At 40.7% G+C, this 21071-nt stretch overlaps 1 protein-coding gene across 1 annotated transcript; it reads left to right on the top strand.

Annotated features, from left to right (window-relative positions):
* The first annotated feature begins 3183 nt into the window (after positions 1–3183).
* On the top strand, positions 3184–19686 carry mymk (myomaker, myoblast fusion factor). Its single transcript, XM_034169507.1, has 5 exons — positions 3184–3327; positions 6810–6924; positions 13642–13790; positions 16351–16467; positions 19540–19686. The coding sequence occupies exons 1-5, from the start codon at positions 3193–3195 to the stop codon at positions 19684–19686; spliced, it is 663 nt and encodes a 220-aa protein (XP_034025398.1). The 5' UTR covers positions 3184–3192.
* The last annotated feature ends 1385 nt before the right edge of the window (positions 19687–21071 follow it).

The raw sequence follows: 21071 nt of genomic DNA on the forward strand, positions 1-21071 counted from the left end.
CAGGTAAAACTGGAGTTGTGTCAGGAAGGGCACCCGGTATAAGGCTTGTCCCAAATCCCAATGTGGATCTGGCTGTATCCGCTGTGGCAACCATGAACATATACGGGACCAGCCAAATGGACAACAACAACAACCAGAAGACAATGCACGCACAATCTGTCTGCCTGTACATATCATTTAGTCACCCGATGAGGTGTAATATTGTGGCCAGTCTAGGAAAAGAACAAAATGGAGTAGACGGAGGGAGAAAAAAGTATTTTTATGAGAGCAGTTAAACTGACGCACAGTTACAGAATGCAGTGAAATTACAATCATGGTCAAAAGTTAGCTGTATTTACAACTTCCTTCAACTGTGGGAAAAAAGTAATGTACCCTGAGAAATTTCATGTAGTCAAGGGCAGAATGTGTCAAATTCACACAGAAAGGCACCAGCTGGGATACCACCCAGGACCTCCTTGCTGTGAGGTGACAATACTATCCACTACAACCCAGTGTGAACTTAATATCACAGAGACGAGGCTGGGATTAAGTGTCTTGTTCAAGGATGTTTCACAACAGTTGCTAAAATGGCTCTCAAGAGTTGGTTGAACTTTATATTAATCCAACAAGTTGTCATCATCACATACAGACAACCCACACCACCTGTTGTGTGGGCCGCTGAAGAGGAGGTACTGCTGGCCCACTACCACCAGAGGGCGCCCTGCTTGGAGTGCGGGCTCCAAGCACGAGAGGGTGCCAGACCCAGAGGAAGTGACAGCTGTCACTCATTACTCCAGCTGTCACTCATCTACACCACTATATAAGCCGGACTGCAACTCCACCTCCCCGCCGAGAAATCGACTACCAGTACCAAGGTAATTTCTCTGCTGACTGACACATTGTGTAACCAACTGAACTTTTGTTGCAGCCGTTTTCCTGAAGTGTTGCCTTGTCTGGAGGATTGGCGTTTGGTGTGACAGTGACGGCTTCACCTCGCACCCCATCCCAGATAAGTGGTAGATCAGGAGCTGCACGAGTGTGTGTGATTTGGAGGTGGAGGTGCTCCCTCCTAACGGTGTCTGGACTGTAAATTACTGAGTGTGCGGACTCACACTCACACATCATCTTTCTGTTTTCTGCCAGCAGTACCAGGGTCGACAGCCGAAGACAGAGGCCACCTGGGGACTCGGGACTTGGCGGCTCCGGTGTTCTTCAGACTATTGGTGGTGGAGGCCGTGTGGGACGCGGCTTCTCTCTCGTCGGGCGTCTTCTATCTTCGAGCCTGCCCACACATCACCTGGTGTTTATTGACTGTGAAAATTACGATACATTTCGTTGTGTATTATCACAACATTAAATTGTTACCTTTTGGCTTACTCATTGTCCGTTCATTTGCGCCCCCCTGTTGTGGGTCCGTGCTACGACACCTTCCCAACACCACCAGCCCATTCAATAAATTCTAGATTGCGGTTGATATCTTTCTCCTTTTTTTTTTTTTGCATTTGGATGTCTGTGGTTGCTCAAGGTCTACACAGCGGATGCAGTACAGAGCCACATTGGGATTTGGCAAAAGTTTTGCACCAGATGCATTTCCTGATGCAACTCCAGTTCTAAACATCCTTACAGATCTTGGTGTTCCCAAACAGTTCCCCAGCCAAGTAGAATCAGGACACACGCTGTTTCACTCCTGACACCTGACAGGCGTGCTCACAGAGGCATGGCAGGGTAACAGCTGTACTGATCATTAAAAAAAATATATTTACCAAAACAAACTGACAGGACAGAGAGGAGGTTGTTTTACCAGCCCTATTACATTGGCAGTTTACGGTCAAAATACATAAACATATTGGACAGGTTTTGAAAAATCTTTGTGGAGAGATGATATTTGGGTCAAGAAAGAGTTCATTACATTTTGTTGGTGATGCAGATCTGCCTAAAAGGTTTTCCATTTTTTTCTTTGACACTGTGAGACACAACAGGTCTTTTCATTTCTCTTTAAAAATTCTTGCCTTATGACATCGCAAAGATACAGAGCATACACACACAGTTCTTGGTTTGTATTCATGTACTATAATGTGATGTGCATCACACTATGTGAATTCAAACTGTTTCAATAAGGTGTCATTTAGTGTTTGCCATAAATCTAATGTAAATGCATGACAGACTTTCATTTTGGAATGTCAAAAGCACATAAGAAAACAAGGGGCGCATCACCCAGATTTGAAGTTAGTACCTGTTACTTGACATCAACAAAATAATTATTCTTACAGACTTGACAGTTATTAGTTGAATGCTTGATAGTCCTAACTTTTGATTTTCTTATTCCACAATAAAATGTGTTTGGATACATGGCTCACTATCCACTGTCCTCTGCTGGCTGCAAACATATTCATGGCAATCACCATTATTACTTTGGGAGAGTTTTGAGCTCTGGTTAATGTGCATGGCATTTAAAGCACCGGAGTTGAAAATTTAGTTGAAATATTAGGTTTCATTGTAAATGGTAAATGGACTGCATTTATATAGCGCTTTTCCATCTGCATCAGACGCTCAAAGCGCTTTACAATAATGCTTCACATTCACCCCAATGTGAGGGTGCTGCCATACAAGGCACTCACTACACCCCGGGAGCAATAAGGGATTAAAGACCTTGCCCATTTTATTGACTCTACAGTAACACTAATATTGGGCAAATCTACATAAGAAACATTTTATGACTAGAGTACTGTGCAAACACTGTATTTTAAAGATTATAAGATGTTGTTTAGATAACATTGTGTACCATATTTGTGATTTCCTGATGTATACGCTCACATATTTGCTCCCACAAGAATGCAAAACAGTCACTGAGATTAATTTTACTCGTCCCACAGTGATACAATGTTACCATGATACTATGCTCAAAGACCCCTCCCATGATGCACTGGTATGCAGACAGCTGCCTATCCATGACACTGCACTTGCAGGCATATGTGGAACAGCTACCCTCAGGGACATTTAAACTTTTAAAGGGCCAAACTAGACAGCTGGGTGTGTCCATGCTGCATGCGAGCATTCCCTCTGCCATCCACTCACAACAAGTCAAAGACCTGGATACCTCATTTTCTATTTGATTTCAACTCAACCCAGCAAGCTCCTGAAAACCAGAAGATATCTACTTGCTGCAGGCTTTGAGGCAGTCTCGCTTTGAGCTGTTTTCACTGACCCTCCACAATGGGTGCATTAATTGCCAAGATGCTGCTCCCTACAGTCAGCAGCCTGGTGTTCCTGCCTACAGCCAGCGTGGCTGCCAAGAGGGGCTTTCACATGGAGGCCATGGTCTACTTCTTCACCATGTTCTTCACTGCGGTGAGCACACACAACAGTGCAGAGGAATTTCACTGATGCCGCCATGATTCTAAAATATCTGTTAATATGTGTTGTGGGGGAAAGGTGTGATTTCACATCTATTGTTGCCAACTACCAGCGCAGATGTTTCTGTTTTTGATGGAGAGACTGGAATTTTGTTATTTGGCCGAATAAAACTAAACCAAAGTCCGAACATCAATGTAGGTTTGAATATGATTGAACGCTGATTGAATATGATACACCATAGTTCAAAATTTCTTGGGTGTATGAAGGTCTGGAGAGGAAGGTACTTTAAATAGACTGACACGATTTGATCCTGATAAACTACCGTAGGCTTTAATGGTACATACGTGTGGGTTTATTAAAGGTATTCTTGAAAATATCACTGCTAAGTAGACTATCAAGAACAGAAACTTCTGTATTCTCAAGATCAATAGATTTTTTGAATGATCAATGTAATTTACAACAACAGTAAATAATATGTTTATGTCGCCGACATTAATGAGCCAAGCTCCTCACCATGTCGTGTAGGTCCTTCAGACTTTTTTTCATTAAAAAGGTTCTGGGGAGCATTAGCATGGCTAAAACCCTTCAGTTTCAGCGTCACTCGATGTTCGGTATAAATGCATTGTGGGCACTGTAAAGGAAGAATACCTTTGGTACATATTTACAGAATGTAACAAAGTTATCACTGAATAAGTTACTAAATTAAGTGACCTGAATCAGATCCAGTACCCCACAATCTATGCATGTGCATGAGAAAGTTCATATTTGCACGGCTGTGAAATGAAAATTGTGAAATCCAAGGAAAATTCGCAGGGGGTTTGGAGGGCGCATCCCCCCAAGGAGCCGGGGTCTAGGGCCTTGTGGGGCCCCAGAAACCAAATTAAATTTTCATCTACTCATACATTTTCAACATCTCCTGGAAGAACAAATCTAAAAAAAAATTAGTGTATATTTAAATGATCCTAGATCCAACCTTTCATTTGAACCATCAATGATCATGTTGAAATAACAGAATATGACCTGGAAGTAGGACCTGGTATGATTTTCCTTTTAATTGTAAACCCAATTACGCATTAACTCAGAACAATTAAACTACATGAAATTCATGAAGACTGAAAAGACTGTTAAAGTATTTCAAAAACCACAGCTAAAGCTTGTAGAATATTTTAAAAATCAGGGATAAAAAGCCACACATTCTTGTGTAAATTCCTGTAAATCCACTCAAAGCCACAATGTCTTTTTTCCCATGAAAAAAGTCTACATTAATGAAAACTAATTTACATTGTTGTGTAAATTCATGTAGCCTAAATTAATTTGAAGCCATAATGTCTTTTTTTTCAATGAAAGAAAGTCTAGATTAATGAAAGGAAAAAAAAAGGCACATAATCTCTTCTGAAATTCTGTTTGAACAGCACAATGTTTATTTTAAAGAGAGAAAACCAGCTTTAGCCCTGTGATAGACTGACATCTTGTCCAACTCACACTAATCCTAACCCCATGACTGCTGCCCCTGTGACCCCTGATTGGAATAAAGGTATAGAAAAAGAATCAACTGAATGAATGATGAACTTTACCTCAACACCACCTGTCACAAAATCCAATTATTACCCTGTGTGTCAATGAAGCAGCAAAATCAAAGTATTTTTTCACTGGTGTGTGTGTTGGGGGGGATAATTCAAAAACTGGATGGATTTCCTTCAATCTTGGTAGGAATATTATGCAGATAGATAAGTAGAGGTGAATACATTTTGTAGTAGGTTATTCAAAGATCAAGTTCAAAGAAAACATGGTCCAAACTAGAAGCACTCAGAGAGTGCAAACCTCCACCAAGGCCATAGGGTCACTGACCTTAAAGAGATTCCCTCTTTGGCACAGTGAACTATTGAACAATTCAGTGTTACAACCAAAACTATGATACATATACTTTTTTCCTGTATATTTGACATCCTTGACCATGAAAACATACCACTAGAACTTGGAATCACTTTTATGTCTTTATTAGTTCAAAAGTTATTGTATAAAAATGATTTTTTGGTAATGGCAGTTTTCTTCTGGATCTAGCTCCATAACATTTGAAGCTACATCAAATCTGATGACACCTTACTGAATCAGTACACAATCAGCTACAATTTGGTGTTAGTTGTGCATCTCTAGCTTCATTTGTCACCTCACACTGACACATTTTCTTTTTTTCCCTATATTTTTGCATATTCTGGATCACCAGATCCGGAATCCGGATCCAATCATCACCAAACTTTGTTGTTTGATAGAACATTTGACAATGTTACACCGTAATTTTTTTCAAGCCTTTCTGCCCTGTTTTTGTGGAGTTAGAAACTAGAATGTCAAAATTCCCCCTATCCCGCAATGGTGAAGAATCCTTTAAAAAATTCCTGGATCCGGATCGTGATCCGGATCAGCACTAAAATTTAATCACTTGTTCCTCTTGTCATTTCCAACCACTCCACAAAATTTCATCAAAATCCGTTCAAAACCTTTTGATTTATCCTGCTGACAAACAGACAAACAAACAAACGCGACCAAAAACATAACCTCCTTGGCGGAGGTAATAAACAAAAATAAATTTAAGAAATATTACAATTTGAAAACAAATGCACCTGAACGTGATGACAGCTGCAACTGCTTAATGCTAACTTTTAACACTGAAAATGCCATAGACATGCTAACACGTTAGCATCGGGATCCACTAAAATTTAATCACTTGTTCCTCTTGTCATTTCCAACCACTCCACAAAATTTCATCAAAATCTGTTCTAAACTTTTTGAGTTATCCTGCTGACAAACAGACAAAAAATTCTTTTTGTCTCCTTCTCTAAAATTGTATATAATAATCATTAGATTATTAATATATAAACAAAAATAAATTTAAGAAATATTACAATTTGAAAACAAAGGCACCCGAACGTGATGATAGCTGCAACTGCTTAATGCTAACTTTTAACATTGAAAATGCCATAGACATGCTAACTTGTTAGCATCGGGATCCAGATCGTGATCCAGATCACCACTAAAATGTAATCACTTGTTCCTCTTGTCATTTCCAACCACTCCATAAAATTTCATCAAAATCCATTCAAAACGTTTTGAGTTATCCTGCTGACAAACAGACAAACAAAAAACGCGACCAAAAACATAACCTCCTTGGCGGAGGTAAAACACCTTTTTTCTTTATCTCAGCAACCATGAAGTCTCGGTGAATAATCAGGGATCTAAATATAATGATCAGCAAAACATTTGTCACTGTTTGGAATGACTTCAGAATGACATCACAAGAAGTCATATCATGAAGTCATACACAGTCAAAAACACCATTACACACATATGTATATTTACTTGTGCAATTATATGGTGATGTGTAGAAATGTGCAGGATAGGCATTAGCACTCTGATGCCTTTCATCTGAATCTGAACCTGTCCCGTATGCTGGGACTGAGTCTCTGTGTGTCTCACTGTAGATCTACCATGCATGTGATGGACCAGGCCTCTCCATCCTGTGTTTTATGAGGTACGATATTCTGGAGTACTTCAGTGTGTATGGCACTGCACTCTCAATGTGGGTCACCCTGATTGGTAAGTCCTAGCATGTAAGCTGCCACACCCTCATAATGCAATATGCTTAGGTTGTACAAAAAAATGTTTAAATTACCAATTGCAATTGCAATTACCATTATTGCAAAAACCTGATGGATTTGAATCACGTGTGCTCGCATGAGCCAACCTTGAACCTTTGTGCGCATGCGTGAACTTTTTCACGCCTGTCGATTGCGTCATTTCCTGGTAAGCAGCCTTTGCGTGGGACGTGTGCTGTGCGCTCGGCGGATTTTCATTTCAAGGAAAATGGCGGAATGACTGGAGCAGCGCGACTGTATCAAATTTTTCCAGAAACTGGGCGACAGCCACGTGGAAACCATTCAGATGATTCAGACGACTTTCGGTGACGATCCTGTGGGCATCACACAGATTAAGGAGCGGTACAACCGGTTGAAAGACGTCCGCACAACGGTGGAGAGCGAGCCACACTCGGCCATCAACATGCTGAAATGACCAGATCATTTCCAAAGTGAACGCTGTGGTGATGCGGGACCATCGTGTGACTGTCTGAGAAATTGCAGAAGAGGTGGACATCAGCACTTTTTCGGTACATTCCACTGTAGAAGACAGAAGCTTTGGCCATGAAAAGAGTGGCTGTGAAATTCATGCTGCTTCTGACAGCGGAGCAAAAGCACCTCCGTGCTGAAGTCTCACAGGACATGCTGTGACATGCCCACCTCTTCCACAATTTCTCGGATAGTCACACGACTGAAAAGTCACCGAAAGCCGTCTGAATCATCCGAATGGTTTCCACCTGGCTGTCGCCCAGTTTCTGGCAAAATTTGACGCGGTGCTGCTCCAGTCGTTCCATCTTTTTCCTTGAAATGAATCCGCTGAGCGCGTTGCACACGTCCTCACACAAAGGCTGCTTACCAGAAAATGATGCAATTGACAGGCGTGAAAAAGTTCACGCATACGCACGAAGGTTCAAGGTTTGCTCATGCTAGCACACGTGATTCAAATCCATTAGGTTTTTGCAAAAAATAAAAAGGTCTGATACTTTTCTAACAGACCTCGTAAATCGCACTGGAGTATAAGTCACACCTGTCAAGAAATGCCTCTTGAAGAGGAAAAAAAAAACATAAATAAGTCACACCGGAGTATAAATCGCATCTTTTTTGTATTATGAGCTCTTTCATTTGGGATTTATGTGCATTGTTGTATTGTTGCATTGTTGTTACTGACATTCATTCTTTGTTACTGGAGTTTATTTTGTTCAGTGCTTTGATTCTTGGGAAAGTTCTATATAAATAGTCATTATAATTACTATTATTAATAACAAACATGAATTTTCAGTATATAAGTCACATCAGTATAAGTCACAGAGCCTCCTAAACTAGGAAAAAAAGCTACAGCACTGCGCTCATATAGCACAAACCTCTGCCAACACTAGATTCCAATTCTACAAATTTTTACCTTGAAAAAAAATTTTCAAGGCCAAAGACTTGTTACAAGAGGCTTTTCCGAAGCTAAAATATACAACCCCAATTCCAGTGAAGCTGGGATGTTGTGTGAAACGTAAATAAATCAGAATACAATGATTTGCAAATCCTCTTCAACCTATATTCAATTGAATACACCACAAAGACAAGATATTTAATGTTCAAACTGATAGACTTTTTTTGTTTTTGTGCAAATATGTGCTCATTTTAAAATGGATGCCAGCAACACATATCAAAAAATCTGGGCCAGGGGCAATAAAAGACTGGGAAAGTTGATGAATGCTCAAAGAACACCTGTTTGAAACATTCCACAGGTGAACAGGTTAATTGGAAACACATGAGTGTCATTCTTGCGTATAAAAGGAGCATCCCCAAAAGACTCAGCCATTCACAAGCAAAGATGGGGCGAGGATCACCACTTTGTGAACAGCTGCGTGAAAAATAGCATAACAATTTAAGAACAATGTTTCTCAATGTTCAATTGAAAGGAATTTAGGGATTCCATCATCTACAGTCCATAATATAATCAGAAGATTCAGAGAATCTGGAGAAATTTTTACACGTAAGCAGCAAGGCCAAAAACCAACACTGAATGCCCGTGACCTTCGATCCCTCAGGCGGCACTGCATTAAAAAGCGGCATCATTGTGTAAAGGATCTTACCGCGTGGGCTCAGGAACACTTCAGAAAACCATTGTCAGTTAACACAGTTCATCACTACATCTACAAGTGCAAATTAAAACTCTAACATGCAAAGCGAAAGCCATACATCAACAACATCCAGAAATGCCGCCGTCTTCTCTAAGCCAGAGCTCATTTGAAATGGACAGACGCAAAGTGGAAAAGTGTGCTGTGGTCTCATGAGTCCACATTTCAAATTGTTTTTGGAAATCATGGACGTTGTGTCCTCTGGACAAAAGAGGAAAAAGACCATCCAGATTGTTACCAGCACAAAGTTCAAAAGCCAGCATCTGTGATGGTATAGGGGTGTGTTAGTGCCCATGGCATGGGCAACTTACACATCTGTGATGGTACCATCAATGCTGAAAGGTACATCCAGGTTTTGGAGCAACACATGCTGCCATCCAAGCAACGTCGTTTTCAGGGACATCCCTGCTGATTCCAGCAAGACAATGCCAAGCCACATTCTGCACGTGTTACAACAGTGTGGCTTTGTAGTAAAAGAGTGCGAGTGCTAGACTGGCCTGCCTGCAGTCCAGACCTGTCGCTCACTGAAAATGTGTGGTGCATTATGAAGTGCAAAATACAACAATGGAGACCCCGGATTGTTGAACACATGCCAGAACATGTCCTGTGAGGCTTCATCATGCCATTGCTTTGCACCATGCGGCTCCATCCCGACGCGCGAATTCCTCCGCTCCTCTTTCCATGACAAAAACTCCTGTAACAGTGGAATGTGCCGTTCGTTTCCAAACTGAACACTGTGTTGATCCGGGATGTCATCTGACTACCACAGAAATTGCAGAAGACGTGGACATCAGCACTTTTTCGGCACATTGAGACAGGCGTGAGGATAAATTTGTGCGTCGGGACGGAGCCACACGGCGCAAAGCAACGCTGTGATGAAGCCTCACAGGACATGTTCTGGCATGTCCAGCTCATCCACAATTTCCCGGATAGTCACATGACTGAAAAGCCACCGAAAGCCGTCTGAAAGCTACCTGAAAGCCATCCTGTGAGACCAACATGGAGGTGCTTTTGTCCGCGCCATGAGCGGCTACGTGGCATCCCTCCGCTTCTCTTTCCATGACAAAAACTCCTGTAACAGTGGAATGTGCCGAAAAAGTGCTGATGTCCACGTCTTCTGCCATTTCTGTGGAAGTCAGACGACGTCCCGGATCAACAAAGCCTTCACTTTGGAAATGATCTGGTTGTTTCAGCGGGGTTTCAGCCTGTCGATTGGCGCTTAGAGTGCGCTGCGCTCTCAGACGCTGTGGGCGGTCTTTAAACCGGCTGGAGCACTCCTTAATCTGTGTAATCCCCATAAAATCGTCCCTGAAAGCCATCTGAATTTTCCGAATGGTGTCCACCTGGAGGTCTCTCACAGTTTCTGGAAAGATTTGATGCAGCAAAGCTCCAAATCGTTCAGACATTTTATTTGCAATAAAAATCCGACGAGAGGGGTGGACCACTGCTCACACAAAGCCTGCTCACAGGCGAATGACGCAACCGACAGGTGTGAAAAAACACGCATGCGCACGAAGGTTCAAGCTTGGCTGATGCAATCACACGTGATTCAAATCCATATGGTTTTTGCAAAAAATAAAAAGGTCGGATAGTTTTCTAACAGACCTCGTATTTATACAAAAACAATAAAGCTTATCAGTTTGAATATTAAATATCTTGTCTTTGTGGTGTATTCAGCTGAATATAGGTTGAAGCGGATTTGCAAATCAGCGTCCCAACTTCACTGGAATTGGGGTTTTAATACAAAATATAGATCAAAAGGACTGTTCATTGTTCAAAATCAAATATCTGCTAAATCTGCAATAAGGATCAGATGCAGATCAAACTTGAGAGTGCACCTCATTGTCACAATTGAGAGTAATTAAGACACTTTTGACTGAGATATAATGCAAAATGTACATCAAATGGGTTTTTCAATATTAAACTCAAATGTCCACCAAATCCACAATCCAGATCAGATCTGGCTCAAACTGTCAGGTGATAGTGAGTGCCAGTCTGCACCTCACTTTCAAATATGAGAGTGATGGGGCATATTTGATTAAGATATAATATAAAATATACATCAAAAGGTGTTTTCAATGTTAAATTTAAATGGCCAGCAAATTTTGTAATCTGGATCAGACCCAGATCAAACTTTGTCAGTCGATAAAGGATGTCATCCTACATAATGCTCTAAAAATGTAACAAATTTGATCTTTTTTGACAGAAGTATGAATTTTTGAAAATTCGCTCAATGTTAAAGAGAGGGATTTTTTCCAATTTTCCAAGATTTTTCCTTACTTTGTGCTTTGACCTATGACCTTGAAAATTTAATCGGTTCTTGCCTGTGAGGATATGAATCTCCAGTAAAAAAAAAAAAAAATCATGATTATATATGAAAAATTGTGGGCTCCGGGCTGTTCACAAACAGACAAACAAACAGGGGTGATAATATAACCTCCTCCAAATTTGTTGGCAGAGGTAAAAAACATGACCTGCACTCCAGAAAATACAGTATGTCATGTTCTTTGTTTAGATGATATACACATACTAATGTGTAGCTAATAACATCAATGAAGACAACTCGACAAAGTCCAGTTTGATTTAACTGACAGGCTAATTACTTTAATACAAATGTGACACGTCACTGGTTTGTGGATTTCTTATTAATCTGACAAAAATAAATCTCTCAATTCTCAACTCTGCCCTTTATTGTCATTATACAAAATGTACAATGACTTCGGAGAGCTTCTTTTTCAGTGCAAACAGATAGTTAAATAAGAGACAGAAGTACAAAATATACAAATAATGAATGTTTATGAGTTCAATGGTACGAATATTTCATGAGGTGAAATATTCTCATGAAATATTCGTTCCATTGAATGAATTGAAAAACATTCATTATCTGATTATATAATGGCAAAAATAGATCCTTGTCCTTTGACATTTTATTAATTTACGAGGTTGGTCGGAGTGTTAAAGGACAAGTTGGGACATGTCCAGCTTTCCACAATTTCTCTTATACGCACTCGACTGGTAAACACTGAAAGCCGAGATAGGCTTGTCCCAACTTGTACTCTGGCACTCCGAAACGGAGGTGTTCCTTTGTCTCGCTTCATCAGCGAATCGGTCGTGACGCGCGAAGCCTCCGCGCGGCTTTCCATGACAAAATCTCTTGTTAAAAGTGAAATCTGACGGAAAATGGCTGATGTCCAGCTCTTGTGATAACCAGAGAAATTGCACACGACGGTCCCAGCTCCACACAGCCATCCGTTTAGAAATGATGTGGTGGTTTCTGCCTCTCGATGGCGGCTTGGAGCGCGGCGAGCCGTGCACCATTGTGGGCCGTCCTTAAAGCTGTAGTAACACTCCTTATTCTCTGTGAAGCCCGTAAAATTTTCACCGATAGCCAGATAAATTTTTCGAATGGTTTCCAGCTGCCTGTCTCTAACAGTTTCTGAAAAAATTCTGATGGAAAAAAATCAAATCCAAATCATTCCACCATTTCCTCGCAATGAAACAACGATGAGAGGGGTGGACCAGTGCTCACTCAAAGTCTGCCCACAGGCAAATGACGCAACCGACAGGCGTGGAAAAACTCACGCATGCGCACGAAGGTTCAAGCTTGGCTGACGTAAAAACATATGAATCAAATCCATATATTTTTTGCATAAAATAAAAAGTCGGATACTTTTCTCACAGACCTCGTATAAACAGCAGAAAAGGTTGTGTAGGTTTGTCCTACACAAACTTTAAATAGGACTCCAAAAATGTTCTCAGTAGTCCATGACGCCGCCCACTGACTTCATGTACAGACTGCTGTCTGCTTTCCTCAGAAATTTGCCCGTCAGAAATTTGTCCAGCTTTTCATCCTAACAACTCTTCATGCCTCCAGACGGTTTACAGCGTGATGGATTTTTGTGTGTGTGTGTTAGAAGAATTAGCAGCGTCAATTAGCTCCTGCAAGTAGTCATCCACCAGCAAAACAAATGCCGCCATGTTTAGCTAAGCGTTGCCCCGGTAGAGTGAGCATGCGCGGTGGTCAGGGCATGCAATAGCACAATAGCACCAAAATTGCACACTAAAAAGAACTATTGCACGGTCAAAGAAACACAACAACAAATGGTACGAATAATCCATGTCCCGTGACATACAAGCCACCAATCAAATGACAAGGATCCACTCAGCTGTTATATAATTATTGTTAAAATAGTTATCTAATACTGAGTCAATGGTCTTCATCTCTTCTAAGAAACTGAAACTAACTTAGAAACCTTGATATAATGCCACCTTCTTTGAGGTGTAGAGACACTGTTTGCAGCTACAATTCCCATGAGTCTTTGACACTGGTGTACTTTGAAAGTGGTCCCCCTCTGTCCGCAGCACATGAGAGCAGTTGTTGATGCCATATGTTGTGTCTTTGAGTTTTGCTCACATGAGGTCAGAAGTAATTATCCGCCCATGGCATCACAGACTACGGCCTTGAGTTTATTTTGATTTTTTAAGGTCAAGCTGCAAATTCTCTGGGATGTTCTGTCTCACAGACAGTGTGTGAATCTCTTTTTCAGCTCTGGGTGACTTTGAGGAACCTCAGCGCTCCACGATCACAATGTTTGGAGTGTTGACCATTGCTGTGAGGATCTACCAGGATCGCTGGGGTTACGGCATTTATTCTGGACCCATTGGGTCGGCTGTCTTCATCATCACTGTCAAATGGGTGAGGGGACATGGCACCATTAACAGGCTGTCATGTGCTGCAGTTTGTAGGCAACAGCTGATGCACCGCCGTGCAGTACATCGTCTTTGATTCTCACTTAAACCTTTTCTTCGTGGCATCAACAGTGATGTCTGACATTCCTCTTCCGTCCATTCATCGTTTACTATTTTCTTATTTTAACTTTTTTCTTCTTCATCCTCCTTATTGTACAGTAGTGTTCAGAATAATAGTACTGCTATGTGACTAAAAAGATTAATCCAGGTTTTGAGTATATTTCTTATTGTTACATGGGAAACAAGGTACCACTAGATTCAGTAGATTCTCACAAATCCAACAAGACCAAGCATTCATGATATGCACACTCTTAAGGCTATGAAATTGGGCTATTAGTAAAAAAAAAAGTAGAAAAGGGGGTGTTCACAATAATAGTAGCATCTGCTGTTGACGCTACAAACTCAAAACTATTATGTTCAAACTGCTTTTTTAGCAATCCTGTGAATCACTAAACTAGTATTTAGTTGTATAACCACAGTTTTTCATGATTTCTTCACATCTGTGAGGCATTAATTTTGTTGGCTTGGAACCAAGATTTTGCTGGTTTACTAGTGTGCTTGGGGTCATTGTCTTGTTGCAACACCCATTTCAAGGGCATGTCCTCTTCAGCATAAGGCAACATGACCTCTTCAAGTCTTCTGACATATCCAAACTGATCCATGATACCTGGTATGCAATATATAGGCCCAACACCATAATAGGAGAAACATGTCCATATCATGATGCTTGCACCACCATGCTTCACTGTCTTCTCTGTGAATTGTGGCTTGAATTCAGATTTTGGGGGTCATCTCACAAACTGTTTGCGGCCCTTGGACCCAAAAAGAACAATTTTACTCTCATCAGTCCACAAAATATTCCTCCATTTCTCTTTAGGCCAGTTGATGTGTTCTTTGGCAAATTGTAACCTCTTCTGTACATGTCTTTTATTTAATAGAGGGACTTTGAGGGGATTCTTGCAAATAAATTAGCTTCATACAGGTGTCTTCTAACTGTCACAGCACTTACAGGTAACTCCAGACTGTCTTTGATCATCCTGGAGCTGATCAATGAGTGAGCCTTTGCCATTCTGGTTATTCTTCTATCCATTTTGATGGTTGTTTTCCGTTTTCTTCCACGCATCTCTGGTTTTTTTGTCCATTTTAAAGCATTGGAGATCATTGTAGATGAACAGCCTATAATTTTTTGCACCTGCGTATAAGTTTTCCCCTCTCCAATCAACTTTTTAATCAAACTATGCTGTTCTTCTGAACAATGTCTTGAATGTCCCATTTTCCTCAGGCTTTCAAAGAGAAAAGCATGTTCAACTTGTGCTGGCTTCATCCTTAAATAGGGGACACCTGATTCACACCTGTTTGTTCCACAAAACTGACGAACTCACTGACTGAATGCTACACGACTATTATTGTGAACACCCCTTTTCTACTTTTTTTTTTACTAATAGCCCAATTTCATAGCCTTAAGAGTGTGCATATCATGAATGCTTGGCCTTGTTGGATTTGTGAGAATCTACTGAATCGACTGGTACCTTGTTTCCCATGTAACAGTAAGAAATATACTCAAAACCTGGATTAATCTTTTTAGTCACATAGCACTACTATTATTCTGAACACTTCTGTATGTCCACCAACGACATAATAAAATCATTGGCATCTATTTATTTGTCTGTCTGTTAGCGGGATTATGTCAAAACTACAACACGAGTTTTGACAAAAAAATTTTTTACCACAGATAGATATTAGGCCGTGGAAAACTCCATTAAATTTTGGAGGTGATGCGGATCCGGATTCTGGATCAAGATTTCACCTTATATAGACTTTAAAGGATTACAGTACGTCAAAACTACTTAATGGATTTTCACCCAATTTACACCACAGATAGATATTAGGCCATGGAAGACTATACTGAATTTTGGAGGTGATCCAGATTGAGGATCAGTATTTCAATTTGTACATTTCATTTTGTCGGATTTAGAGGATTATGCCAAAACTACTTAACAGATTTTCACATTTTCAACACACATTGGTCTTCAGCCTTGGAAGATTCAATTCAATTTTGGAGGTGATCTGGAAATGGATCCGGACTCTAGATCAGGATTTCACTTTGTAGACTTTTAATTATTACGTCAAAATGACTTCACGGGTACGACATCACGATGTAAAACCAAGGTCAGGAAGACACTATTTTCTTTCAGCTTGTGAATTAAATATCACATTGCAACATCTTGATCAGTCGGACCATTTTGGATCAGTATGCAAACGCATTGTGTTGTGTAATCTGAATCCAGGAAAAGTCTGGGTCACGATGTGCATCACATATCTGTTACTGTGAGTCCTTGTCAACCCTTGGCAGACGTCAGAAATCTCAGATTCCTGTTGTTCTTCTTTAGTCTACTCTTCTTCTCATCTTTCTTCCCTCTCCTTTTCTGCTTGCGACAAATAAATACATTGTCTTCTTTCCTGTGTGTTTAAGAACGCTGCAGTTGTTGTGTTTGATGGTGTTTCAGCTGCAGAAGATGAGGCAGTTGCGAGCAGTGTACCCAGAAAAAAAGGTGTACACACAGCAGGTTGGTCCAGGTTGCTGCTTTGGCGCTCTTGCTCTCATGCTAAGATTCTACTTCGAGGTGAGAAAAATCACACCAGTATCTTCAAAATAAAACAAATTTTATCAGATGAATACTGAAAAAGAATCTGGTCCTCTGTCATAGTTTGGGACAATATACATTTGTGCTACCTTAAAGGGGAACAGAAACGCTATTTGAGAATTTGTTTGTGCATTACTTGGTAAAAATGAAGTGTTATTCATACACTTGCAGAATGTTTGAGCGCAGTGTAAATAATATTATTTGAATCAAATTTGCTGCTAAATTGACACTTAAATCACCATTGGTTGAAGTCAGTGGAGGCCACTTCCAGTTGATTTCACTGGTTGGGGTCTCCTCTGCTGGGGACGAGTACAGTTTACTGAGCTCGCTCATTGAAGTTCTATTAGTCTCGTCAAGAAACAGGTGGAATATGCCGGAAAGCTGCGCATGTTGGCAAAGCCACAAACGGAGGAACAAGGGAGACAATATTTCTTTCCATAAGGAAGTGGTTTTGGTTATTTTTGTCACTTAGTCCGCGACCTTTGGTTGATAAATAGGTGTATGTTTCCTGCCCGTGCCTTTGTTGTCCAAGGACATGGACGACCCTTACACACACAGAGATGTGCACACACACTACTGACTTCATGAATGAAACTCGGTCAATAAAGGATAATTGTGTAAAAATATATATAAATGTTTCGTAATAGTTTTAGGAGCCACGCTATGCTGAAAACAGCAGCGGCAGCTCGGTTCAACCTGGCAGTGCAGCTTAATAGGTCAGATCCGTGTAACTTTCAACACTAATATTTGGGAATGTGTGGGTGTCAGAGTGAGTTTAATACTTTCCTGACATGATTTAATGTTAATTAATTTTACTGGCTCGATATCCAGGTCAGAATGGCATTTTAATATGTATTTTGCGAGTGTTTTTCTGAATGTGTTCAGTCACGAATCCCCATTGAAAATGCATTAACATCCGGGAACTTTGTCAATATTTTGCCCGGTTTGCTTTTGATACTGTTGACCATAAAATTTTATTACAGAGATTAGAGCATGCCATAGGTATTAAAGGCACTGCGCTGCGGTGGTCTGAATCATATTTGTCTAATAGATTACAATTTGTTCATGTAAATGGGGAATCTTCTTCACAGACTAAAGTTAATCATGGAGTTCCACAAGGTTCTGTGCTAGGACCAATTTTATTCACTTTATACATGCTTCCCTTAGGCAGTATTATTAGACGGTATTGCTTAAATTTTCATTGTTGATTACGCAGATGATACCCAGCTTTATCTATCCAAGAAGCCAGAGGACACACACCAATTAGCTAAACTGCAGGATTGTCTTACAGACATAAAGACATGGATCAATCAATCAATCAATCAACTTGTTTCTTATATAGCGCCAAATCACAACAAACAGTTGCCCCAAGGCAACTGGATGACCTCTAATTTCCTGCTTTTAAACTCAGATAAAACTGAAGTTATTGTACTTGGCCCCACAAATCTTAGAAACATGGTGTCTAACCACATCCTTACTCTGGATGGCATTACCCTGACCTCTAGTAATACTGTGAGAAATCTTGGAGTCATTTTTGATCAGGATATGTCATTCAAAGCGCATATTAAACAAATATGTAGGACTGCTTTTTTGCATTTACGCAATATCTCTAAAATCAGAAAGGTCTTGTCTCAGAGTGATGCTGAAAAACTAATTCATGCATTTATTTCCTCTAGGCTGGACTATTGTAATTCATTATTATCAGGTTGTCCTAAAAGTTCCCTAAAAAGCCTTCAGTTAATTCAAAATGCTGCAGCTAGAGTACTGACGGGGACTAGAAGGAGAGAGCATATCTCACCCATATTGGCCTCTCTTCATTGGCTTCCTGTTAATTCTAGAATAGAATTTAAAATTCTTCTTCTTACTTATAAGGTTTTGAATAATCAGGTCCCATCTTATCTTAGGGACCTCGTAGTACCATATCACCCCAATAGAGCGCTTCGCTCTCAGACTGCAGGCTTACTTGTAGTTCCTAGGGTTTGTAAGAGTAGAATGGGAGGCAGAGCCTTCAGCTTTCAGGCTCCTCTCCTGTGGAACCAGCTCCCAATTCAGATCAGGGAGACAGACACCCTCTCTACTTTTAAGATTAGGCTTAAAACTTTCCTTTTTGCTAAAGCTTATAGTTAGGGCTGGATCAGGTGACCCTGAACCATCCCTTAGTTATGCTGCTATAGACGTAGACTGCTGGGGGGTTCCCATGATGCACTGTTTCTTTCTCTTTTTGCTCTGTATGCACCACTCTACATTTAATCATTAGTGATCGATCTCTGCTCCCCTCCACAGCATGTCTTTTTCCTGGTTCTCTCCCTCAGCCCCAACTAGTCCCAGCAGAAGACTGCCCCTCCCTGAGCCTGGTTCTGCTGGAGGTTTCTTCCTGTTAAAAGGGAGTTTTTCCTTCCCACTGTAGCCAAGTGCTTGCTCACAGGGGGTCGTTTTGACCGTTGGGGTTTTACATAATTATTGTATGGCCTTGCCTTACAATATAAAGCGCCTTGGGGCAACTGTTTGTTGTGATTTGGCGCTATATAAAAAAATTGATTGATTGATTGATTGATTAGGAGGTGTCACGTCGCTGATCATGAAGGGACGTTCGCATTTAGTGGGCAGCATTGGGAGCGTGGACTCTCGTAGTCATATATAATCTCTTTGTTGGTGCCTCTGGCAGGGAATCTCAGAATGAGGCTCATCTTCCCCCCAACCAGTGACGTCACACGTCTGACCTGCATCAATGGCGACAGCTGGTCGATGTCAAAGCCTCTCAGACCACGACTAAAACAAGGTTTTCTGTAGAGGTTTTATGGTCTTTAGTGTTTCTTGAACTATCAAAAGAACATATTTTTTGTGTTTATTCTTCTATAAATAATCCATGGGCATTTGTGTTCCCCTTTAAGGCACACAATGCTAATATATTTTTTGTGCAAGTCTCAAATTATATGCAAATCTTTGACCACTTTAGGGTCCAACATGAGATTAGACACCACGAAGCAAAGAATAAATTATGAATGCACAAACTGTCCAGGATATGTTTTACATCTTTTCTGTCCAAAGCAGGAGTGGGACTATGCCTACGTTCACAGCTTCTACCACCTGTCTCTAGCTGTGTCCTTTGTCCTGCTGTTACCCAAGAAAAATCGCTACGCTGGATCGGGCCAGAATGCCGCTAAGCTCAGCTGCTTCACCCTCTGCTGCTGCGTATGAGACTTTATTTTAAAATCTGCACAGGCCATAACAGATGTAGAGCAGTTGAGCGAGTCCAAACAAAAGTACAAGGATTAAGAAAGGGCATGCTTGCATAATCATTTGAGAGAAATGTTTTGACTCCAAATTCTACTTTTCAATCCCACTGTTATATTTTCATTTCAAACTAGCACATGATGTTCAATATATGGAGAAAAGAACACGGAAAATGATGGCGCTGAAAAGTAGAATCCATTTTTCTGATGTAGCTTTTTGTTAATTTATGTCATGAAACTTAAAAGTACAACCCCGATTCCAATGAAGTTGGGATGTTGTGTAAAATGTAAATTAAAACAGAATACAATGACTTGCAAATACTCTTCAACCTATATTCAATTGAATACACCACAAAGACAAGATATTTAATGTTCAAACTGATAAACTTTGTTGTTTTTGTGCAAATATTTGCTCATTTTGAAATGGATGCCTGCAACACATTTCAAAAAAGTTGGGACAGGGCAACAAAAGACTGGGAAAGTTGATGACTGCTCAAAGAACACCTAATTGGAAATAGGTGAGTGTCATGATTGGGTATAAAAGGAGCATCCCCAAAAGGCTCAGCTGTTCACAAGCAAAGATGGGGCGAGGATCACCACTTTGCGAACAACTGCATGAAAAAAATAGTCCAACAGTTTAAGAACAATGTTTCTCAACATTCAATTGCAAGGAATTTAAGGATTCCATCATCTACAGTCCATAATATAATCAGAAGATTCAGAGAATCTGGAGAATTTTCTACACGTAAATGACAAGGCCGAAAACCAACACTGAATTTCTGTGACCTTTGATCTCTCAGGCGGCCCTGCATTAAAAACCGACATCATTGTGTAAAGGATCTTACCGCGTGGGCTCAGGAACACTTCAGAAAACCATTGTCAGTTAACACAGTTCGTCGCTACATCTACAAGTGCATTTTGAAACTGTACCATGCAAAGAGAAAGCCATAAATCAACAACAACCAGAAACATCGCCGCCGAGCTCATTTGAAATGGACAGACGCAAAGTGGAAAATTATAGCCAGCGACAAGTTCAAAAGCCAGCATCTGTGATGGTATGGGGGTGTGTTAGTGCCCATGGCATGGGCAACTTACACATCTGGGATGGTACCATCAATGCTGAAAGGTACATCCAGGTTTTGGAGCAACACATGCTGCCATCCAAGCAACGTCGTTTTCAGGAACATCCCTGCTGATTCCAGCAAGACAATGCCAAGCCACATTCTGCACGTGTTACAACAGTGTGGCTTTGTAGTAAAAGAGTGCGAGTGCTAGACTGGCCTGTCTGCAGTCCAGACCTGCTGCCCATTGAAAATGTGTGGCGCATTATGAAGCACAAAATACAACAAC

The sequence above is a fragment of the Thalassophryne amazonica genome, chromosome 5 (genome assembly GCF_902500255.1).
Source record: "Thalassophryne amazonica chromosome 5, fThaAma1.1, whole genome shotgun sequence".
Lineage (NCBI taxonomy): Eukaryota > Metazoa > Chordata > Actinopteri > Batrachoidiformes > Batrachoididae > Thalassophryne > Thalassophryne amazonica.